This window comes from Amblyomma mixtum, chromosome 2 (genome assembly GCF_055824585.1).
Source record: "Amblyomma mixtum isolate Tamu chromosome 2, ASM5582458v1, whole genome shotgun sequence".
Lineage (NCBI taxonomy): Eukaryota > Metazoa > Arthropoda > Arachnida > Ixodida > Ixodidae > Amblyomma > Amblyomma mixtum.
In genome coordinates, this window is record NC_143013.1 from 62,866,581 (window position 1) to 62,887,754 (window position 21,174).

The window sequence follows — 21,174 nt, forward strand, 5'->3', positions numbered from 1 at the left end:
CCTCTTTAGCCGCGCCGTAAGGGAAGGGATAAAGGAGGGACTGAGAGAAGAAAGAGGCGCCGTAGTGGAGGGCTCCGGAATAATTTCGACCACCTGGGGATCTTTAACGTGCACTGACATTGCACGGGGGCCTTTTTTGATTCGCCTCCATCGAAACTCTACCGACGCGGTCAGGTTCGAACTCGGGTACTCCGGCTCAGTAGCCGAGCGCCCTTATCGCTTAGTCACCGCGTCAGGAAAGGGCCCCATAATTTTTTAGAGCGCAGCTCTTTGACGCCCGTTTCTGCGTTTCGCGGAGTCGCCGTCGCCGTTGTAACCAGCAGGGGGCACCTTAGTCGCGCTTTAAGCTGCGAAACCAAAAATTCAGGGGGGCACTTTCGTGACCTAGAGTGCGGTGAGGTGAAAGCCTTTAGCTCGGTGTTTCTGCTTGTGTCACTGATGTGTGGTTAAGATGTTCAGTACACCTAAATTAATTAAGGGCACTTAATAAATTACAATTAAGTTAATTGTTTGTGAAGCTTAAATGCTGGAGACATTGGAGGGCGTTTGGGAAGCTGCTGTTGTTGTTACGACTGAGAGAAGAATGAAAAGGAAAGTGCACGGGCCTACCAAATGGCTCCAGCCGAGCCACCACCGCTGCCACGTGCAGATAGAGCAGAGTTAAAATATCAGCGTTAAAGAGAGTTAAAAGATTGCCGACGATTATGTCGCATTAGGAAGTAACATAATCGTCGGTAATTTTTTTTGTGCCTCATGCAATTAGCAGCTCATTAACGCCTCATTTTCATTCTCGCTATTCACGACATCGCCAGCATTAACTATGCATCTTTAGGGCATCTTCAAATGTCCCCCTTGATTTTGGAACCCCTTTGCTTTTTATTGCGTACTGTTGCCGGACTATGTATAGGTGGAAGCACTATGGAAAGGAACACTCTGGAGGGCGGAAATATAGGCCTATCACGCGTTTCTGGCCGTTCAAACACTTGTGGCAGGCCCGTCGTGCTTTCGCGCCATCTGCTGTAGAATGTGTGTGGCAGCTGTGTATGGCAGAATGCTTCTTCAGTACATGTTCCGCTTTTGAAAATTACAGCACTGTTCTTAATGCTACTAAACTGGAAGACGCCCCGTGGTGCTTTCAGGAGGCGTCCTTCCACTGTTTTTCGTTGATCTGCAGGCTGGTGTGTCTTCTTTCATTATGCGCTTGGCTGTACGCGTGTTACTTGTTAACGGCGCAACATTGTGTTTGTATTCCAATTCAACTACGAACTGAAGGTCCATGTACACTCGGCTGGATGTCTATACTACGCAGAAAAAGTGTTCACTTTTTCATGAAGGAACACATCATTTTTCTGGGCTACAGTGCCCGCCAGTAGGGATGTGGGATCTTCCGCAACCGTTGCTCCAGTCTCTGCATGTAGACTCAGAAACAACAAGTGCAGCTGTTGACTGTACGAGCGGCACTGGCCTACAAGTTTATGGATACGGTCCAATTATGTCAATGTCTAGAATAACTTGGTGTTTGATGTGAATGGGGTCATAAACCGGTGCAATACGACACTGACTCTGTGGTGTCTCCCGAGACGAGGAGCACAACAGTTCGCCGACCAGTATACATGTGACGGAATTTCGTCTTTCAGGAAGGGGTCATCGTTCACAAATATGTAATCGCTAAGATAGTTTATTCACGTCTTTCTGAATAGTCAGTCTATGTATAGCGCCCGAGATCTGATATTTTGCTATCATTTTGAGTTAAAAGCACCAAACGTGTTTTCATTGTGTAATGGCTAGTTGCTGACCAATCAAAATACAGTACAAGATAGAGGAACCCAGCCTAGCTAATGTATTTCGTTAAGCTTTTGTGAAAATATTATCTATGTCAGAGCACCTTAGTTGCTGTAGAGGAAGTATAATTGAGGACCGTGAAATTGCGTCAAGTTGCACATTGGGATCTCCATTGAGCCTTGCTTGACAATCCATATCTTCCTTTCCTCAGCAAATGAGTTCCTTGCAAAAGTATCCAAATGAAAGATGAAGTTGCGGCATAGGTGCTTCCAGCCGACAGCAAGAAGGAAAAGAAGAAGAATTCGGAAGGCAGCCTGATCTGGTCTTGTCACTGGCATCTTTTTCTTGGCCGTTTTGGTCTTAGAGTAACTTGGAGACATGACGGGCCCCTATCACCGACAGCAAGAGCATGTCGACGCGCCACCTACGACGCCATCCAGGATCAAGTCGTTCGCGGCGCACAGCCCAGTGAGTGCTCGATAGACTCTTGCATATAAACTCCGTAGTCGGCGCGTTAATGTTAGCTTTGCGGACTACACGTACTGCATGTTCACAAACATCCTACACGTGAAAGCGGATGCTGTGGTGAGGTTTATTGCTTGGAGTTTTTGAGATTGCCGTACGATAATTTCTCGCTACCATTGCATGAAGTAAAGAAAGTGTAACCTTGCCTTGTTTAATGCAGTTCTGCAACATTTAATGAAGAAGTTCTGCTAAAGTTCTGACTTCAGTGCTACGAAGTGAGAGACAGAAGTGCTAATTGAAAAGAACGATGTAGTAACTGTTTCACCAAGACGCCTGAACGCTCCGGGAGGAATGGGATGATTTAGGGGAGAAGAGAGATGTTATGTTTATTTATTTAATTATTTATTTATTTTCAACATGCTGCCAACTCCTAGAAGGGTCATTGCCGTGGTGGGTGAATATGTATTGGCACGTTTACAATTCCATTTCTTACTACTGTTTGGAGCCAAATGAAACAACAGAGTAGCTTGGAACATATAGAGAAACTCACGCAAATCAACACATGTGTACGTAATATTACATTCCGAAAAGAGGTGGGGTGTCAGTGTTTTCCACCTGGGATTTTTTTAACCTGCGCTGACATTAAAGAGAAATGTGTGTCCTGCTTTCAGCCGTACAACCATCGCACCGTAGTCATGCAGAACTGTAGCGACGAAGTTTGGACATCTATAGGAAGCCTTGCCTCCGTGAGCAAGCCTAGAACCGATTCTACGGCTCCAGAGTGAGAGACCTGTGAGGCTTCCATGGAGAGAAAGGGCTGATTACGGGGCAGACGGCAGCTCGAGACGACGCTGTTTGGAGAGCAGTTCTTTCAGAGGAGTTAAACCGGGAGTGTAGTACACGACAATCCAACATCTAATGAAATCGATACCGCTCGCAGGTACGAAAAGCTCGCCGCTGTCTTGGCGGTTGGTGTCTCTCTGCAGTTAGGAAACATACTAAGGGGAGTTCAAAGATGACGTGAAAAACTCCGGGGCCTCTTAACCGTAATCTTAAAGAAGAAAATGTGATAGCATTTAAGTTGCTTGCTACGGTTCCTACGTAAGTGTTTAATGTTCTTGTGATTTTCTTGCAAAAACTCCGGTTCGAACCCATCCATTTCCCTTATATGGTAGGCATAAGTCATCACCTTTTAAGATATTTGATTTCCTTCCATTGGATTATCATAAGGGATTGTACAAATCCGACAAACTAATCCACTTCATCAATCCACTTTGGGGGTTTGGCCAACTCCAAATGTTAGGCGCCCTCAGATTGGTCCACTGCTGGTCGTGTGGTGATGACGTAAAAACGCTCTCAATCGCTTTCCAAGATGCAGGGGAGTCCTCATACCATTACCGGCGCAATGGGGCAGTGTTTTAGCTGTGCGCCACTGCCCAGGCACCCGTCTGTTTCAGAGGGTGCTCTTCCCAACCTTCCGTAAGGCTCATTCGCAGCGCGACGGTGGGCAGGTGGAATTGCATTGAATTTATTTGAATTAATTTCATTGCCACGTACGGCAGACAGGCAGCTCACAACCCGGTGGGCAGGTTATCACGTGCCATGGTGGCCAGTCTATACGATGTTACAAGGTCACACGAGCTCTCTCGACCAGTCGTGAAGTTTTGGGACGGAGGAGCCCGAAACTTTTCGTCACACAACATAAATGCTATCGGATTAAAATATCTTTTGGTAATGCCCCTGGTCTTCAACTGCGAGTTCGAGGAGAAATCGTAGTTGCGGTTCGGTGTAGCTCTTGGCTGGTGTATGGATAACGGAGTACCGCCCGTGCCAGTTAGGGCCCGGATGTTCGTCGCAGAGCTTTGCATTGCGGGGGCCTGGTCGAAAGCTGTAGCCACCGAGGTGGTGAATGTGTGGGCAGCGTTTGCTTGCTTTAGTGGGTCTCCTCGCTTCCAGGAATACTACAGTGAGATGATAGCCAAAAAAAATCATGTGAGGTTGTTCACCAACAAGAGCGGCGTCGTTATCGTGCGGATGCCAATACTGCTAGCTGCTCCAAGAAAGGCTTAGCGGCATCGGAGCCGGACGCAGCAAGTAATGCTCTGAAGTTCTTGGCGGAAATACGATACCAGACACCAGCGGCGGCGGTTTGCAGGGTGCTGGGAAGGATGGAATTTCAGAACATTGCCGAGACCACGGCTACGCTGGATTAAAAGCGCCGTGCGTCAATACGCACATGGCTCGATCACATTTTTCGCGCGAAGAACTGCCTTATAAGCGCGTCCTTGACGTTTTCAGGCCTATGAAAGCCTGCTGCGGAAGCATCTGACATTAAAACAGCCACACATTGCACGAATAATAGCAGTGTGCAGTATAATTCTTGACTGGACTATAGTTGCAGATTGCATATACATATATAACTAAGCCGCCGCGATGGCTTAGTGTTTATGGTGGTCGGTGGCTGACCGAAAGGACGCGGGTTCGATCCCGGCCGCGGCGGTCGCATTTCGATGGAGGCAGAATGCTAGACGCCCGTATACTACGCGATGACAGTGCACGTTAAAGAACCGCAGGTGGTCGAAATTTCCGAAGCGGCGTGCCTCATAGCCTGAGTCGCATTAGGAAGTTAAACCCCATAAACCTAAACCTTATACAACCCACTCATTTGAAATAATTGCTCGATTGTAGCCTTCGCCTAGCGGATAGCGCGCCCGGCTCCCAACCGGCGCGACATCAGTTCGGTTCCCACCTGGCACTAAGGTTACTTTCTTCTTTCGGCTGTTGCTCTTGTTGTATGAACAGATTTCACCCCTGCGTTGATCGGTTATGACGAATAGTTGCGCCTTACGGGATGATTCGTAGCAGATTAACGCTTAGCCGTCCTACACACAGTCTCGTGAAGAAACAATGGGTGTGCAAGAAGAGTTCGTCTCCGATAAGGCCAACGTTTCGTTGGAAAGGACGAGAAACCTTAGTGTGCGCTATACGACCTCTCCAGAAGCGTTCTACTTTTCTTTAGAGAACAGGAAAGTTTTGCGTTCCAATGCGGCTATTTTAAGCTTAATAGTTTTTTCGCAGTTGATTCAGTTGTGGATTCTGAGGTCGTTAGATTCTAGCTCTGTTTCTTAAAAGCAGCAAATATCACCAGTATCGCGCAGTGGTTACCTCGTCTTCGGCCTGGTGATGGATGGTCCGGGTTCGCCTCGGTGAAGTGAAAGTCGTGGCCCTGAGATTACGTTAACACTAGAGCTTTGTAGAACATACCTGTCTCCATCTGTCAGGGAAGCTACAAAACGACTACGACAGCTGTATGAAAAAATTGCCCATTTCACCCTGCTGTCCACATAATCACACAGATGATTTTAGGTTTTCACGGACGTTTTCATTCTACTACATTCGCGACTGTCTAAGCTGCGATCTGAAGAACCCAGAACCCGCTCCGTTCAAAGGTGTAATTTACCGCAGGCTAAAAGTCTGCTTAGGGCATGACGTTCAAGTATATGAGCTCGTATTGGTCGCGCAGTGACACGTCAGTTCTTCAAGTTGTTGAAGTCAGGAAACATTGAAAGGCCACGGCATTATCAGACATTCGCTTTTAAGCGGAAGACACTGCGGCATGACGGAGAAGAATACAAGGCAGGGGTTTAAGCCCATAATGGAGGAAAGATTGCAAAAAATATACCTTCAAAAATAGAAAAGTAAGTAAATTGGGAAGGGTTCGTTCAAATTACTGCACTCGCACTGCCAGCTTCTGTTTATGTTTTTGTGCACTGTCACGTTGTCATCCATTTCTACTGTTTCAGCGTAGTGATGACAAAACCAAAAGGCTGAGTGGCAATGAAGCTGGCTGGCTGCTAACTGTTTATTAGTGCAAACTTGCACTTGCGAGGGAAATGGAATAGTTCATCTCGGGCGATAGTAGCCACTGCACTGCACTCTGTGGCCGTCCAGCAGAGAGTACCCTCCGCTCTCAGTCCTGGTCTGCTTATAGATGACATGGGGAGTCCGCACATAAGGCGAATAAAAGACCGAGGTCAAACCCGAACATCGTAGAGGCACTCGCACGTGATCACGGTATGTCGGTAGCGACCTCGTTGCGTCTTGTGTAGCAAAGAGGAAGTAAAAATTGCTGAGGCTCAGCTTGGCTAAGCCTTGGGAATGCGAAGCATATTAGGGCTTAGCTTGGTTTACCTTGGTTATGTTGTAGCTAGATTAATCCACGACAACACCAGAATGTCATTCATCATCGTTTAGTTTTTGCAAACCAATGAATACACTCTTGTGATCTGTAAAGCTGTGATTTTGATTCCACCGCTCGACTGCATCCTTCTTCGGAGGCATCGTGTATCTACTGAGGGGGAGCGCAACCGCCTCCTCTTATATACTCCAATATGACGCCATAATGTCACGTGGTGTGACGTCACGTGGCGTGACGGCTAGGGGTCCCACGGCGACGGCGCGAGGTGGAGGCCGGCTCTCTCATCCGATGTCACGTGGTGTGACGTCACGGTGTCACGTGGCGTGACGGCTAGGGGTCCCACGGCGACGGCGCGAGGTGGAGGCCGGCTCTCTCATCCGATGTCACGTGGTGTGACGTCACGGTGTCACTTGGTGTGACGTCAGGGTGTCACGTGGTGTGACGTCACGGTGTCACGTGGTTTCACGGCTAGGGGTCCCACGGCGACGGCGTGAGTGGTAGCTCTAGCAATATGATTCGCATAAAAATTGGAGGGGGCACTTAAGCTCCGCCTTAAGCGCATGCCATGCTAGCGTATTGGGTTATATCCCATACATGCAGAAGGTCATTCTCTACTTTACATTCATAGACCCCACGGAGTTCGCATACCCCTCCTAACGGGTATGACAGTCCTGCGTCCTGACTGTCCTGCGATGACAGGTGCTCCCAGCAGTGGGCTTTGTGGGGCCCAGGTTCCTGGGCGACCAATCATTTATTTGACTGCCACCTTCCATGGTGGGCAGTTCGCTCACTAGGTCACGTGACCTAGATGGCCCACCTGCCTCAGAACGCAGACGCTGTATTCACTGTGTAACGGGGCCTTGAACGCTGTCGCGTTAATAAGGCTACGTGATGGCGTCGATTAAAAAAGATCGTGGAAAGAAAATCAGCAAGACAATTGCCACTATACAGTGCCATGTGCAGTGACAGTGGTCTTTGATGGTGAATGTAATAGTGTTAATTCATCATCGTTAGATTTCTTCAATGGTAGAGTGCGCATGACGTAACTGTGCGTTCACTCACGACGTCATTGTGTTTGGACCACTGAGCATGGCGCGTGGCAGTGGCGGCTTGCATGACGGGACTGCACGCTGAGCAATAGGCGTTGCATGGTTACTCCAAAGCGACCAGCGCCAAAATCTGGATGCGTGCTCTGAACAGCTGCGCTGTAAAATAAACATAACTCAAAATGGCGGCAGTATACAGACGCTTGACTACAAGCCCTGCTTCTCGCCTTCACGCTGCAGAAAACGGCCATTCGCGAAGTCGACATGGCCTCGTGGAGCACCAGGGAACGGAGGAGACTGGTCGTGGCGTCCTCGCTCGCGCTAATCGTGGTGGCCATCTTCACGGTGCTCTCCTTCATCTTTCCTGGGCCTACACTACTACACCACATGAGCGACTGGTGCAACACGGCTGACTGCCGCCAGTACGCCCGAATGCTGGCGCACAGTCTCAACCGAAGCGTCGACCCGTGCCACGACTTCGAGGCGTACGTGTGCTCCACTTGGGAACCTGACCCCCGCTTCCCGTTCATCTCGACCAGCGCGCTCGACGACCTCAGCATAGCCTGGGTGGACGGTTTGGAAAAGCTGCTCTCCAAGGGCGTCTCAGTGTTGCCGGTGGCGAGGAAACCCCTAACTATGTTCCGGACTTGCGTCATAGGCGGCCCAGCGAGCGAGGAAGACAAGTGGAAGTTCTTGGAGTACATCGAGGAACTGGGGCTGTCTTGGCCGCAGAAACCGAGAAAAGGAGCGAATGCATCTCCATCAAGCGTGCTCGTTGCCTTGGCCATCCTCGGGGAGATGCCCCTCTGGATGCGCATCCACGTGATGCATAATCCGCTCAGTCCTGGCGGTCACCGTATCGTGGTCTTGCCCGGCTGGGCGAGCTACATACGGCTTTTTGCAGCAAACCACGAGCGCGTCATGGATGCGGGCGACTACTCAAGGTAGGAGGTTCAGCACCTGACCTTCAACTTGCAAACTTAAACTCTCGAGTGTAATTTTAGCTATTTGTAAGCGTGAGTACAATCACTGTATGTGATGCTGAGCGCGTATTTAGCGAGCGATGCGGTACGCACACTTCTCAGATATGATGCTTAGTGTTGGAAATTACAGTTTATTTCCACGGTGCTGCGCGTGACCATTTAATTTGAATACACACGAAAAGCACTAACAGTGTAATTTCTACGTTAGCCAGTCACTACACAAACTCAGCAATGTTTGTGAGCATGAGATCCCGGGATCTGAAAAAATTACGTAGACGATGACGCGTAGATAGATAAGCAGCACCAGCAAAAAAAAAAATTGCTCGGAGCTTGCACCAACGCCATCCAATGATAGCACCACTTACACTTATGTTCTCTGACCAAATCACATCCTTTGCTTGTTACATGCCTAGTAAAGTTTCCGTGGCCACTGGCGAATTATGCGCGGTATCTTATTATCAGCAATACGTTAAGTGCAACATAACTGCATACATGGGGAGGCATAAGAATACGCCTGCCGGCAGCGAAATTGATGGGCCCGCTTGTTTAATTTGGCTAAAAGCCGGCATTTAAGGAAGACGTCGTGCTATACTTACAGATACTATGGCATTTTTGTGATCCACAAGTAAAGCCGCATGTATGAATCCCGAAAGATAAAATTCTGAACATAGAACTTAATTAACGTTTAGGTATTCCGACTGTGAATTTTGAGAGTTTCTTTTCATCAGCCGTGATTCCTCGGTGTCATCCATTGCTTCATTGCGTACCATGTTACAAGGTTAATGAAGCTCCTAAAATGATGAGCCGTAGTATTGAGCTGATGGGGTAAGACATGCAAAATGAGGCTACACATCGGGACAGGAACTGTTGGCGGTTCTGTGCCAACGGAGACGCGATCAAGTCCCTATGTGATGACAAGGCTGGAGGCAGCTAACACTACACGGAATGTATTTTTTTCCTGTAATTCAAAAAGAAACCTAACCACACCGGGAATAAGAGAAACTATAGATTTCTACTTATTGGCACCGTTAGTGTCTAACGCGGCAACGCGCGACATGTGCGCAGGTACTGGAAGCTGATACACACATTCCTGATGGGCCGCCCTCCCGGTCCAAACGTCGGTGACGACATCAAACGCAGCGCTCAAGTGCAGGGCACTGTCGTAGCGACGCTGCTGCAGATCGCGACTTCTGCGCCTTACTCTGCACCGGTGCTCTACAACCTGTCGCGCACACAGCAACACGCATCGGACGCTACGTTTGGCCGTTGGCTTAGAGCACTCAGCGAGTGGCTGAAGCATAAAGTCCCTCTGTCTCCCAACGACGATGTGCTCTTTGCCAACAGCCAGTTTATACTTGCCGTCAACAGCTTCCTGAGAACGTTGGGAGATGAGGACGCCCTGGTGCACATCTCCTGGCAGTTCGTGCAGATGTACGCTGTCATGCTGGACCGGGCGCTCCTGGAAGACATCATGGGAGACAAGCGCACCGCAGCTTCCTATCTAACCATGCTGTGCGCGAGAGAGGTAGAAGCTGTCTACAGCCCCTTAATAGCCACGGTCTACATGCGCCTAGTACTGTCTTCAGCGGGAACGAGACAGGCCAACTTCGTGGTTAGCACCCTGGTCCAGAAAGCCAAGGACAGCGTGAACAGCGCCACGTGGCTGGAACCTGACGACAGGCACTTTCTGGCGAACAAGCTGGAATCGGCACACGTGCGTCTGTGGCCAAGTGACCAGTACGACGACCTCGATTTGGAAAAGCTTTACGCGCACTGTCCTGAAAGCGAGGTAACGTTCTCCTTGCTCTGGGTCAAAACCCATCGGTGCCATCAAGAACTGATGCTGGGGCCACAAAGAGACAAGGCTTATGCGCTTCTTTCAAACTTCGCCCCTTTTGCCACCTACGATTCCGTGCTCAACACCGTAGACGTCGCCATTGCAGCGTTGGCGAGTCCCTTGTACTATGCACATGGCACGCTTGGCATGCTTTACGGCGGTTTCGGGTTTGTCTTCGCTTTGGCACTCATGGGCGTTCTCGCGGAGCCACGCCAGTATTCGCACCCAAACGGAAGCGTGGACGTGTCGGGATCCTGGATGTCTAAGAATTCTACAGAAGCGCTCGGGGTGAAGCTGCTGTGCCCTAATTTGGGCATCGAAGTGGGCGAGATTCGCGGGGACGTGATTGCGGCTGTAGAGGTCACGCGGTCAGTTTTTCTCGATCGTCTTCTCAGGAGCATTCAGCTAAACCTAACGCAGGAACTGACAGATGAGAAGGTATTTTTCCTGACTCTTTGTCGTGCAAGATGTGTTAGGAAGGGCGTTAAGGCGATTCCTTGGTTGGTGGGCTGTAATCAATTGCTGAGGAACTTCGATGAGTTCTGGGACGCATTCAATTGTAGTAAGCCCTCTACTCCTAAATGCAAGTTCTTCAGAAATGACTAATGGTATCACATGAGGTTTTAGTCAGTAGTTTAGGAAAGTAACGCGTTCAATATTTTTTTGTGTGGTCTATGCTTCTGCTTACAACTTCTCTGTTTCGTTCTTATCTTTGTGCCCTATTTTGCAATATGGTGGGCCATCGTGACTGAAGATAAAGGACTCTGTCGAAGGCTATGGATCCAATACCTTCAAAATTCGTGAACGCTGCCACACTCGGTAACATTGACGTTTTTCTGCATGCTATTATGTGCAAAAGCTATTGGAATAGTTATTTATTATGTTTAACATTGTTTTCCAATGAGGGTGATGCATACCATGAAATATAGTAAATGATTCAGAAGTGTCGTTATATGACTGCTCTTTATTTTCTAATCTCCCGACAAAGTTGGGTGGAGAGCCTTCACAGGGGGTTGAATGTTGCGAAGAAAAAACACTCGCTCACGTCTTTACAGACTGACTGCACACTGTGTGTAAAGTGCAGAACTTCGTCCCGCCGGTTTTAAAGCTCTGTGCGAAAAATTAAAGATACGGTTTAAAAAACGTACTGTCACTGCACTTTACGTTGCCAGAATTTGCACCGCTGTGTTGTGCGTTTTACGTTACCAAATATAGCGGCGTAGATAGGGAGAATAGTAATCGTCCTCTGAATTCTTTTTTTCATAGAAGCTGGGTCATAGGTGACAATGAAGATGACTAACAGGTTTCTTCGCGAGGGCCATTCAGCCCGAGGACATCATCATCATCATCATCTTCGCGAGGGTGTACTCGCCTTTTTGTTTCCTCAATTTTCATACCTGTCTGCTCAACACCTTTCAAAATTCTTTATTCACATTCCCAGATCTTTTAGTCCTTATTCAAATAATGAACCGTTAGAGATAAGTATGGACGGATTTTTTTCCTGCTTGGATCTGTCCCAAACTCTGGTCAATCCCCCTTCGTGGATATATGTCACCGTTTCAGAGGCCGCAACGACAACAAGATACGAATTTCTCCGGCGTGCCTGAACCGGCGTTGTTGAAGCTGGAATGTTCTATACCAACCAACGCGGCAGGGATGCCATGTGCGCTTTTATCAAGCGGAAGGCGGTCGCAAATATCACACCGCAGTGGCTCTGCTTCGCTAGGTATTTTAATGGCGAAAGTAGTCCCCTAGGATGTTTAAGCACATGCATGTGTGTTAGCCAAGGAGTGTCAGCAACTTTGCACCAGCCCTTTTTTAGTTCTTGGGGCTGAAGCATGGCGCGTTGCTTTGTTTTTTACAGCGACCGTAAGTAGATCAAGGAACATTTGCTCAAGTACATAGGTATTCACGCTCTTGTCTTGGAACAAAGGCGGCAATGAAAGTTTGCGTGCAGATGGGGAAGCTTGTAAAGAGGCGGCTGTGCTGGCCAGATGTTGCTTGCTTAGTAAAGCGGAAACGAATCGGAGTGTTATAGCCGTGTTTTTGTAGTCTCCGCGGAGTGCAATTAAGAATAAAGCCGCCAGGCGCTGAGGCATCTTGAGAAACGTTGCATTTATGCGCCAGAACTTTGCAATTTCTTCAAAGGTCAGTATAGCCGTCGTGTGCGCGTAACGTAGTAAGGGACCATCAGACTCAAATCCGCTGATTTCTCCCCTTGTACCCATGGTAGATACTGTGCTGGGGCTATGCGATGATTGATGACGCGAAGTATGAGGACCAGTTATCTAGCTTTAAAAGTAAAATGAATTGATGTGGGGCTCTTCATTCGTTTTTAATATTATCGATCCAGCGTCGACAGAACTAGTCTCCGATAAAAAAAAAATACTGACGACCACATTCATTTTTTTCGCGTCGTCGGGAAGAGAGGCTACGTGGCTGTCGCAGCCCAATGTTGCTAGAATATTGAGTATTCACTTTTGCTGCGAACCTGTAGTGAGTGGGACACTTCCAATGCTTCGGGGCTGTCATGTAGGACCTGATGAACAAAGTATTTTCACGGGCTGCTGAAAGGGTCATTTTAGGTTATAAAATAACGAAGTTCTGAAGGCAGATACTGATAGCACTACAAACGCGATATTTGCGGTGGCAACGTTAAGCAGCGCTAGCAATTATCTTTCCGGAGCCTCTGATATGAAGAGGAGGAATGCCGTATTCAGAAGAAAGTTATAGTGTCTGCTGATCAACGTTGCGTTCAGCGCGCCATGGCGGAGCCCATCGGCCAAACAGGCTAGAGTATGCGAGTGGGCGCAGAACGCATGTCTGTTGCAAGGTCTTCAGCTGCGCTGGTGTTGGAATGACGCTGTGCCTTTGTATCCTGGAAGGATCTCTCTAATTTTTGAAAATGTAGCAGGTGACACGGCTTGAAAAAAATGGGCAGTGGTTTAGCTCTGGTTAAAGCTGGAGGATTGCGAAAGCAACGAGGAGCGAGAGAGAGGCGATGGAGAGCGCGCGGCAGCGGCCCCGGCACGCTAGCTATGCGCCGCTACTGCGCATGCGCAACTGGCGAGCGCGGCGGCGGCACCTCCGAGTCACCCGCGCAGCCACGGGGGCGGCGCGCCAGCCACTGCTCCTCGCGCATGCGCTGTATGGCCTTTCTTCGGCTCCGCGAAATGGCTCGGCGACTCGCGTAGTGTTGCTTTCGCAACGATAATTTCGACAGCGCACACGACTAGTGCTAGCAATGTGGCTGAACAATTTATGTAGATCTGGTTAAGGATGAGGCAATGCATGATGCATGAGCTCTCGAGTAAACGTTGGCGTTGTCCATGCTATTCATCGAGTAACCGACAATGTGGGTCACTTTAATCGCATTTTTACCAGCGTTAATCCCTCAGGATAGGTAACGTGTTAGCATTGCGCCGACGAATGCTCCTCGCAGTGATATGTGTAAAGCAATTTTCGCGCCTCTGTGAATAAGCAGTACGAGCAGACAGAACGGATAAAATTAATATAGAAAACGTGGCATTGTATACCAGACAAGATGGGTTCGGAAACTTCGCATGACAACCACAATGAGAGAGGAGCTATTTAATATGAGATTACAAGCAAAGTGAGGCAGTTTTCGTTGAAACAATGTGTTTCATTTGTAATTTTGTCTTGCGCAATTCACTGTTATTATTATCTTTTCTTCTGTTTCAGGCAGCGGTGTATTTGGGGGAAAGAAGCGTGGCGCGAATTGGGGGGAGGGGGGGAATTGGTTATCAATCTTTTCAAGTAAAAAAAAATTGTATGAGAAGACGACATAGGCCCACAGTTTATTTGAAAACAGATCTGAGGACGCGTTAAGACGATTAGGTGGACTAGCTGTTTATCAACTTGATTTTGTAGTAAGCGTTGTGTTCTTACCTATTCTTCGTTCCACGGTGTGTGCCCAAGATTGCACTGTTCACTTCATTATGGCCATAGAATGCATCATGCAAAAACAACTTCCCCCACTCCCTACCAAAGCCATCTGCTTTGTGAGTGACTAGTTAATTCGCCCCTGATTGTGTAACCTCCTTTGAAGTTACAAGCACATATCTCTCATCGAAATCTACGGGGCTTTCATATATCGATACGATATTATTTCGCGCAGATTTCGTGAGGAAGGACTACGCGGACGAGCTTTCCCCGGATTTCTTGCTCCTGTACACTGATCAGCGGACGCTCGTTTCTACTGACGGCGGGAATCCACATCCAGCAATTAATCTCTAATCCAACTGACTAGCAACTAACCCACATCCAGCAACCATGCTGTGGCAACTGATGCTGCCTGCGTGGAGCCTACTACTGCTCGCGAGTTCAGCACTCTTCTTCGAGACGACACATCTCGAGACGACGCCCTTCGAGACGACACGTACTACAGAATACTTGGCCGCCTGCGGCCATTGGTGTGGCGGATTCGCGAAGATTCGGTGTGCGCCTCCATGCTTCTGTCTGGACACATCTGTATTCAAGCTCGCCACTTGCGTGAACAACGCCACGCGTCGGATTTAGTTTCTACCGAGGCCGTTAGTTCCCATTTACGTTCACCGGTCTAGCCATGCTTTCTTAACTGCCACCTTTTTTTTTTCGGAGGCAAGTGCCGGTAGTTTTGCTGAAATCGTAGGTTTTTTTCATAATTTTTCTTGCTTCTAAGCAAAAATGGTGTCCGCACCACATTTAGAGAGCATTTTCTCAGGTCTGCACTGACACGTGTAGAGTCTACCGCTTAAGAAAGCGAAATGTTGTGAGCCCTATGACGAAATTGCGCACATACCATGTCTTGTTGCGTTGCATAGAAGTCAGTATTCCCGTAAATAAACAGTTTGAGCAGTTCTTGCTGAAAGAGCGGACGAAAATCGGCCGTTTACGTACCGGAAGACGATCTCATATCTAGGAATTGTAAGCTGAAGGATGTTTTTATCTCCTTTACTAATAATAATAGATATGGTGAGCCTATAAATTCGCCTGGAAGCGAATGAATCTAGAGGGCAGCACTCAATTGAAATGAGCAGCTTGAAATGCGGTATCTATGTTTTTATATAAAATCTTCGAGTATATTAGGATGAAATAAAGGAAATAAAGCGATGATATTTTAAGGAGTTTGGTGTCGTCAATGACGAAATTAACATTTCAAGTGAAGAAATGCCGGTATGTTTCATATTTTTTCTCCCTCGTGGGGGAAAAAATATGGCAGCAACATTAGTGCTCACTATGGAGGGTCTTCACAGACGCGTGATGATTCTACCGGTTAAGGAACCGAAAATATGAGATAACGGGGCAACCTGGCGCGGATAGATAGGCAATGCGCATTTTATCACTGAGCGCGCACTTCCGGAATAGTTTGGGCCCTAGGAGAGCGCAGCAGAATTAAAGCCTGCTTGAGCTGGGAGATACCGAGACAGCCCGTCGCTTCACGCGGTCTGTGTGAGTACCCATTTATTGTTTTGCATGTGACCACACCGGAGTAGAGGCAGCAAGAGACTTAAAGAGCATGAAATATGATTTATTCCATATATCGTCCACTTGGTTCCAGAAGCGGAATCCCAGTCTAAAAAACTTGTTCACTGGGCATGTGTATAGAAGCTATATTTACGTTAAAGATGCTTAGAGCAATGCCAGTCAGAATTTCATTGCTTTTAACTCAGAGGTGACGTCATCCGGGTTTAACAGCGGAGCTCTCACATGTGAGTGTTTAGGGCGTTAAGTGTTATACAAGTCACTTTTTGAGTTCAGATCGTTCGGTTTAGTTCACATAAGAGCACTGATTGACGAGAACATCAGAAAGTGCAGAACATCACTGACGAGAACAGCAGATCAGCGTTACTTATAACGATGCGTCGGTGCTAACCGCCTGTTTTATATATTTCTTTTAAAGCGCTAGCTCTTAGATGCAAGCTGTGATGGTCTTGTGATGCAATCATCCGCGTCTGTGGTCACGTGACCGCCAACTCGTATGCGAAGCAGGAAGAGGAATAGAAGAGGAGCAGACATATTAAAGCCAGGTGCTGGCTAGTGAGGCGGATTAGCAGGAGAAGACGTCACGGGGCATCGTACGCAAGCTGCAGGTGCCGACGGCCAATCACAGACTTGCGACAACGGCGCAGAGAGCAGCCTAGCGGCACACAGAGACGCGCCAGTGTAGCTTTAGATCATGGAGGAAGAAAAGAACTCAGGAGAGGTGGTTACGTCACACTTTTTGCAGCCGGCTGCCCCCTGCGCTTCCTCCGCTTGGTCGCCGCCTCAGTGCGCTCGCGCATGCGCAGCAGACAATGCAGCAGACGACGCCGCTGCGCCCAGCGTTACTATTGGCGGCGCCGGCGTCCAAGGACTCCCAGCAGTCCTTGCGAAAGTGCGTGACTTCCGGCACACTTTTTGGCGAGCAGCTCGGACAGCGAGGGCCTCTCCCAAGTTCTCCTTCCTCCATGCTTTATATGCTCTCTGCGGCGAGAGCATATTCAGCGACACTAAGACGCGTTGCTGCTTTGCGCGCCAACGTGGCTTGTCAGACGTTCCCTGTGTAGAGATTCAGTGTTTCGGTCCCGGGCGATTGTTGGTGGAAGTGCTGCCTTTGTTGAGGCATGATATTGTAAGCAAGTACATTTAAATTGAAGTAACCGTCGGGGGTAGTTTTCGCGTTCATGGCAAGTCGAAGGCCACTTGCCTTGTCTTGCACCAGGGCACTTGGATTTTAATGAAAAGGGAATTCCTATTTTCATAAGGAGTGTTGGCCACTTTGCACCAGCCATTTTTTAGTTTTTGGGGCTGAAGCAGGGTGTATTCCTTGTTTCTTGCAGCGACCGTAAATAGACAAGGAACATTTGCGCAACTGCGTAGATATTCACGGTCTTCTCTTGTAAGAAAGGCGGAAATAAAAGTTGGCCTGCAGATGGGGCAGTATTAAAGAGGCTGCTCTGCTGGCAATATGTTGCTTTGTTAGCGCAGCGAAAATAAATCGAAGTTCTATAGCCGTGTTTTTGGAGCATCTGCTGAGCAAAATTACACAGAGACGACAGGCGCTGGGCCTACTCGGGGAACATGACGCTTAGGTGCCAGAACTTTGCAATTTACTCAAAGATCAGTATAGCTGTCGTGTGCATGTAGTAAGAGAGTATCAGACTCAGAAGTGGCTGAATGCCCCCCCCCCCCCCCCCCCCCCCCCCCCCGCCCTCTTCCCACCACAGATAGTGTTCTGGGCATAGCTGTCTTGCGGTCAAAGTATTATGAAAGGATGTGGGGCTCTTTAACTTTTTTTTATCATATCGCTCCAGCGTTTTTATGTGCAGTCGCTCCAGGGTGTTTATGTACAGTGTAAGTGAACCTTGAGAGCGTTCATCAGCACCAGTCTCGTCCATAGCGGCGGACGTAGCATGTCCTGAATTATCGCAAGTGCCACGTAGGAACGTGGTCGAAGGGTGACAGCGCAAGCTGGCGAGAACCATCTTATGTTACCTACGACGTCCAGACTGCCCGAATCGAGGCCTTCGTTAGGTTTTGTATATTGTTGTATTGTACGTTTTCAAGATAACGACATTCTGAGGGAAGACACTGAGAGCACGACAAATGCGATGTTTTTGGTGTCAGCAATATTTCTTCTGAATCCACTAATAGGGTGAGAAGGAATGCCGTATCCTGGAAAAAATAACAGCGACCTTTGACCTAGATGGTGCTCAGCGCCACATGGCGGGTCTAATCGGCGGAGCGGGCAAGAGTAACCTCGCAAGTGTGGAGCGCATGTCGGTTTTAGCGTCGTCGGCTCGGCTGCTACGGAATGGAGTGACGTCACCTGAACGCTGCCCAATCAGGGCTCGACACGAGGTGCTATATGTTATAAAGACCGACGCTTGCTGCCAATTGGCTGCAGTCCGGCGGCGTGCGCGAGCTGTGCTTCAACTGTTTATATTTCTTGGATAGGTAAGGCATGCATTCTTTGTTTATCAGTTACTGTCTTATGAGATGCTCCGCCGGACTGCATAAGTTTCGTTTATTGCGTGTTAGTTTATTCGGTGAACATACCGAATCCTCACGACTGCATTGCGTGAATGAAAGTGATAGAGTCTGAGACATAAGGCCTTAAGTGTACAAACTGTAGCAACCACTATCTACCAAAAAAAGCTCGCGAGTTGCCGCAAAAAAACCCGAAAATAATGTCGGTTCAAAACCTATACCCATGAACGTGTGACACATATGCACCTACCTCCCGTATGACACGCTCTCACGGGCCAGAAAGCCATGTCACTCGGGATGCCGTATTTTCACTTGAAGACTGCGACGAACCGTTCGGTCAGATGTGATGGAAAAATTGGTCGTCAAGCTGCAGTGCTTAGACGTGATTGAAAGTAAGCGTGAAAAACAGTTGGATAAAGTTTAAGCAGCGGATAACAAGATAGAGAAGCGGACAGGGACAATGAAATAATCGGCACTACGTTGCAACACCTATCCGATAAATGTGATAAGATATTTAGCTCTATACAGGGACCAGAATAAGTGCTCATTGAGCTAAGAAAAGAAACAGGCGACCTTGAGGCCGAACAACTGGCACTGAACAGTCGTTCCCCTCAGCCGGCGGGTGAAGTAGACAAGCTTCAGCACTACTTTCGAATGAATAATCTCGAAACTCATGCAATCCAAAACAGCGAAAACGAGGACCTTCGTGCTGTCATTGAGTCGGTAGCCACCGAGCTCGATCTTCCTCCGCTTAGTACTGAGGAAGTGGAGACTGCGCACAGACTTTTCTTTCTGATTCTGCCCAGACTTCATTTTCAGAGTCTTCAAGGCCTAGGAAGATCAAATGTTTCATCGCATTCGATTGCTGGCATCAATACTCGCGGCCTTTAAGACTGCTATTTCATGTTTAAGTTGCCTTGTTTCGTTCGATTTGGTTTGTGTGCTCAAGTTCTGTTGGGATAATTCCAGCGCGACCACGCGGTTTATTGGTTGGTTATTTAAGTCAACAAGTGTGAGAAATTTCACTGAAGGTTTCACGATGCTACAAAACATTGATGGATTAATTGAAAGAAGTGACGGTACCGTTTGCTGGAAACAGCCTTTGAAGTTATCGCTCCAAATAGTGTACCTATTTCTATTTAGTGTTCGGGTGATTATAATAGTGTACAGTAATGGTAGTAGCGGTGATAAGTGATAATAGTGTATATCCCCGCTTACGTGCATGTAAGAGAAGGCGTTCTTATTGTTGGGAATTAAATTGTTAGTCGGAAAAATGGCTCTCTCACGATTCCTAATATGTTGGTTGGTTGGTTTATGGGGTTTAACGTCCCAAAGCAACTAAGGGTATGAGAGGCGCCGTAGTGGAGGGCTCCGGAAATTTCGACCACCTGGGGTTCTTTAACGCGCACTGACATCGCACAGTACACGGGCCTCTAGAATTTCTCCTCCAAAGAAATTCAACCGCCGCGGCCGGGATCGAACCCGTGTCTTTCGGGTCAGCAGCCAAGCACCATAACCACTGAGCCACCGCGGCGATTCCTAATATGTGATGAGGAGAGCAACATTCAGTAAAATTGAGGAGCTTTGAATGGTGCGTTTTTTTTTGCGAAACGATTCTGTTTTATTGGAATGAAGTTTCTTCATAAAAGGTATTTTGCGCAGATCTTGTGAAGTCGGACTACGCGGACTAGCTTTCCCCGGATTCCTCCCTCCTGGCAACTGATCAGCGGACGCTCATTTCTACTGACGGCGGGAGCTGTGCTCATCCACATCCAGCAACCATGCCGTTGGAACTGGTGCTGCCTGCGTATAGCCTACTACTGCTCGCGACTTCAGCGCTCCCCTTCGAAACGACACAACGGGAAAAAATTGTGGTCGACTGCGGCATCCTGTGTGGAGGGTTCGCGAAGATTCAGTGTGCGCCTCCTTGCTTCTGTGAAGTCGAATCTCCAGGCGCTTTCGGAACTTGCATGAAAAACAACACGAATCGAAGATAGTCTTTGCCCAATCAATTAGGTACCACTTACATTCACTGCATGGGGTGTTAATTCTTTATTGCCCGTTTTTTTTTTAGCAGGCAGGGTTTGGCAGTTTGGCTAAAATTGTGGGTATGTTTGAAATTTTTCCTTTCTTCTGGAAAAAAATGGTAGCAAAATTTAGTGCTCATTATCGTGGATGTTCTCTGACAACTGTAGAGTTTACCGCTTAAGAAAGCGAAATGTTGTGAGTAAGTTGAGCACATACAAGAGGGGGGGGGGGGGGGGGGGAGTAGACAAAAGTTACCCGGTACTGTTCATGCATGCGAAGACGTTCTCATTGATGGCAGTTAAATTTTGTCTGAAAAACGTGTCTATCGCGTTTCCCAGTAATAATAGATATGACGAGCCTAGAAATTCGCCTGGAAGCAAATGAATCTTGAAAGCAACACTCAATAAAAATGAACAGTTTGGAATGGAGCGTGTTTTTGCATAACGCCACCGGGCCTCTGCTGATGAAATAAAAGAAATCAGGCAACTTTATGGTAAGTAGCTTGGTGGCGCTAATGGCGAAATTAAAATTTTAACTAAAGGAATGAGAGCATGTTTCATATTTTTTGGTACTTCTGGGCAAAAAGGCAGCAACATTCAGCGCGCTGATTACCACTGATCTGCACAGACTCGTGGAGAATCTGCCGCTAAAAAAAGTTTAAATGCAACTCGGCGCAGAATACATCGCGAATGCGTATTTTTTTTAGTGAGTGCGGGATTCCAGAGTATTTTGTGCTCTGGGAGGAGATATCATCATCAGCAGCAGCAGCGGAAGTAGCAGGAGCAGCCTGACTGCGCCCACTGCAGGGCAAAGGCCTCTACCCTTACAAAAATGACTTTTGAGCTTCAGTTGACGCCTTGTTGA

The 21,174-nt window shown here is 48.0% G+C and overlaps 1 protein-coding gene across 1 annotated transcript in view; it reads left to right on the plus strand.

Annotated features, from left to right (window-relative positions):
* Positions 1 to 2,160: 2,160 nt before the first annotated feature.
* LOC149359527 (endothelin-converting enzyme 1-like) overlaps positions 2,161 to 21,174 on the plus strand; it is a 56,987-nt gene continuing 37,973 nt past the window's right edge. Inside the window, exons 1-3 of the mRNA XM_089567694.1 lie at positions 2,161 to 2,250; positions 7,732 to 8,435; positions 9,540 to 10,679. Coding sequence (XP_089423820.1) covers positions 2,161 to 2,250; positions 7,732 to 8,435; positions 9,540 to 10,679 — 1,934 coding nt within the window. The remainder of the gene's footprint in view (positions 2,251 to 7,731; positions 8,436 to 9,539; positions 10,680 to 21,174) is intronic.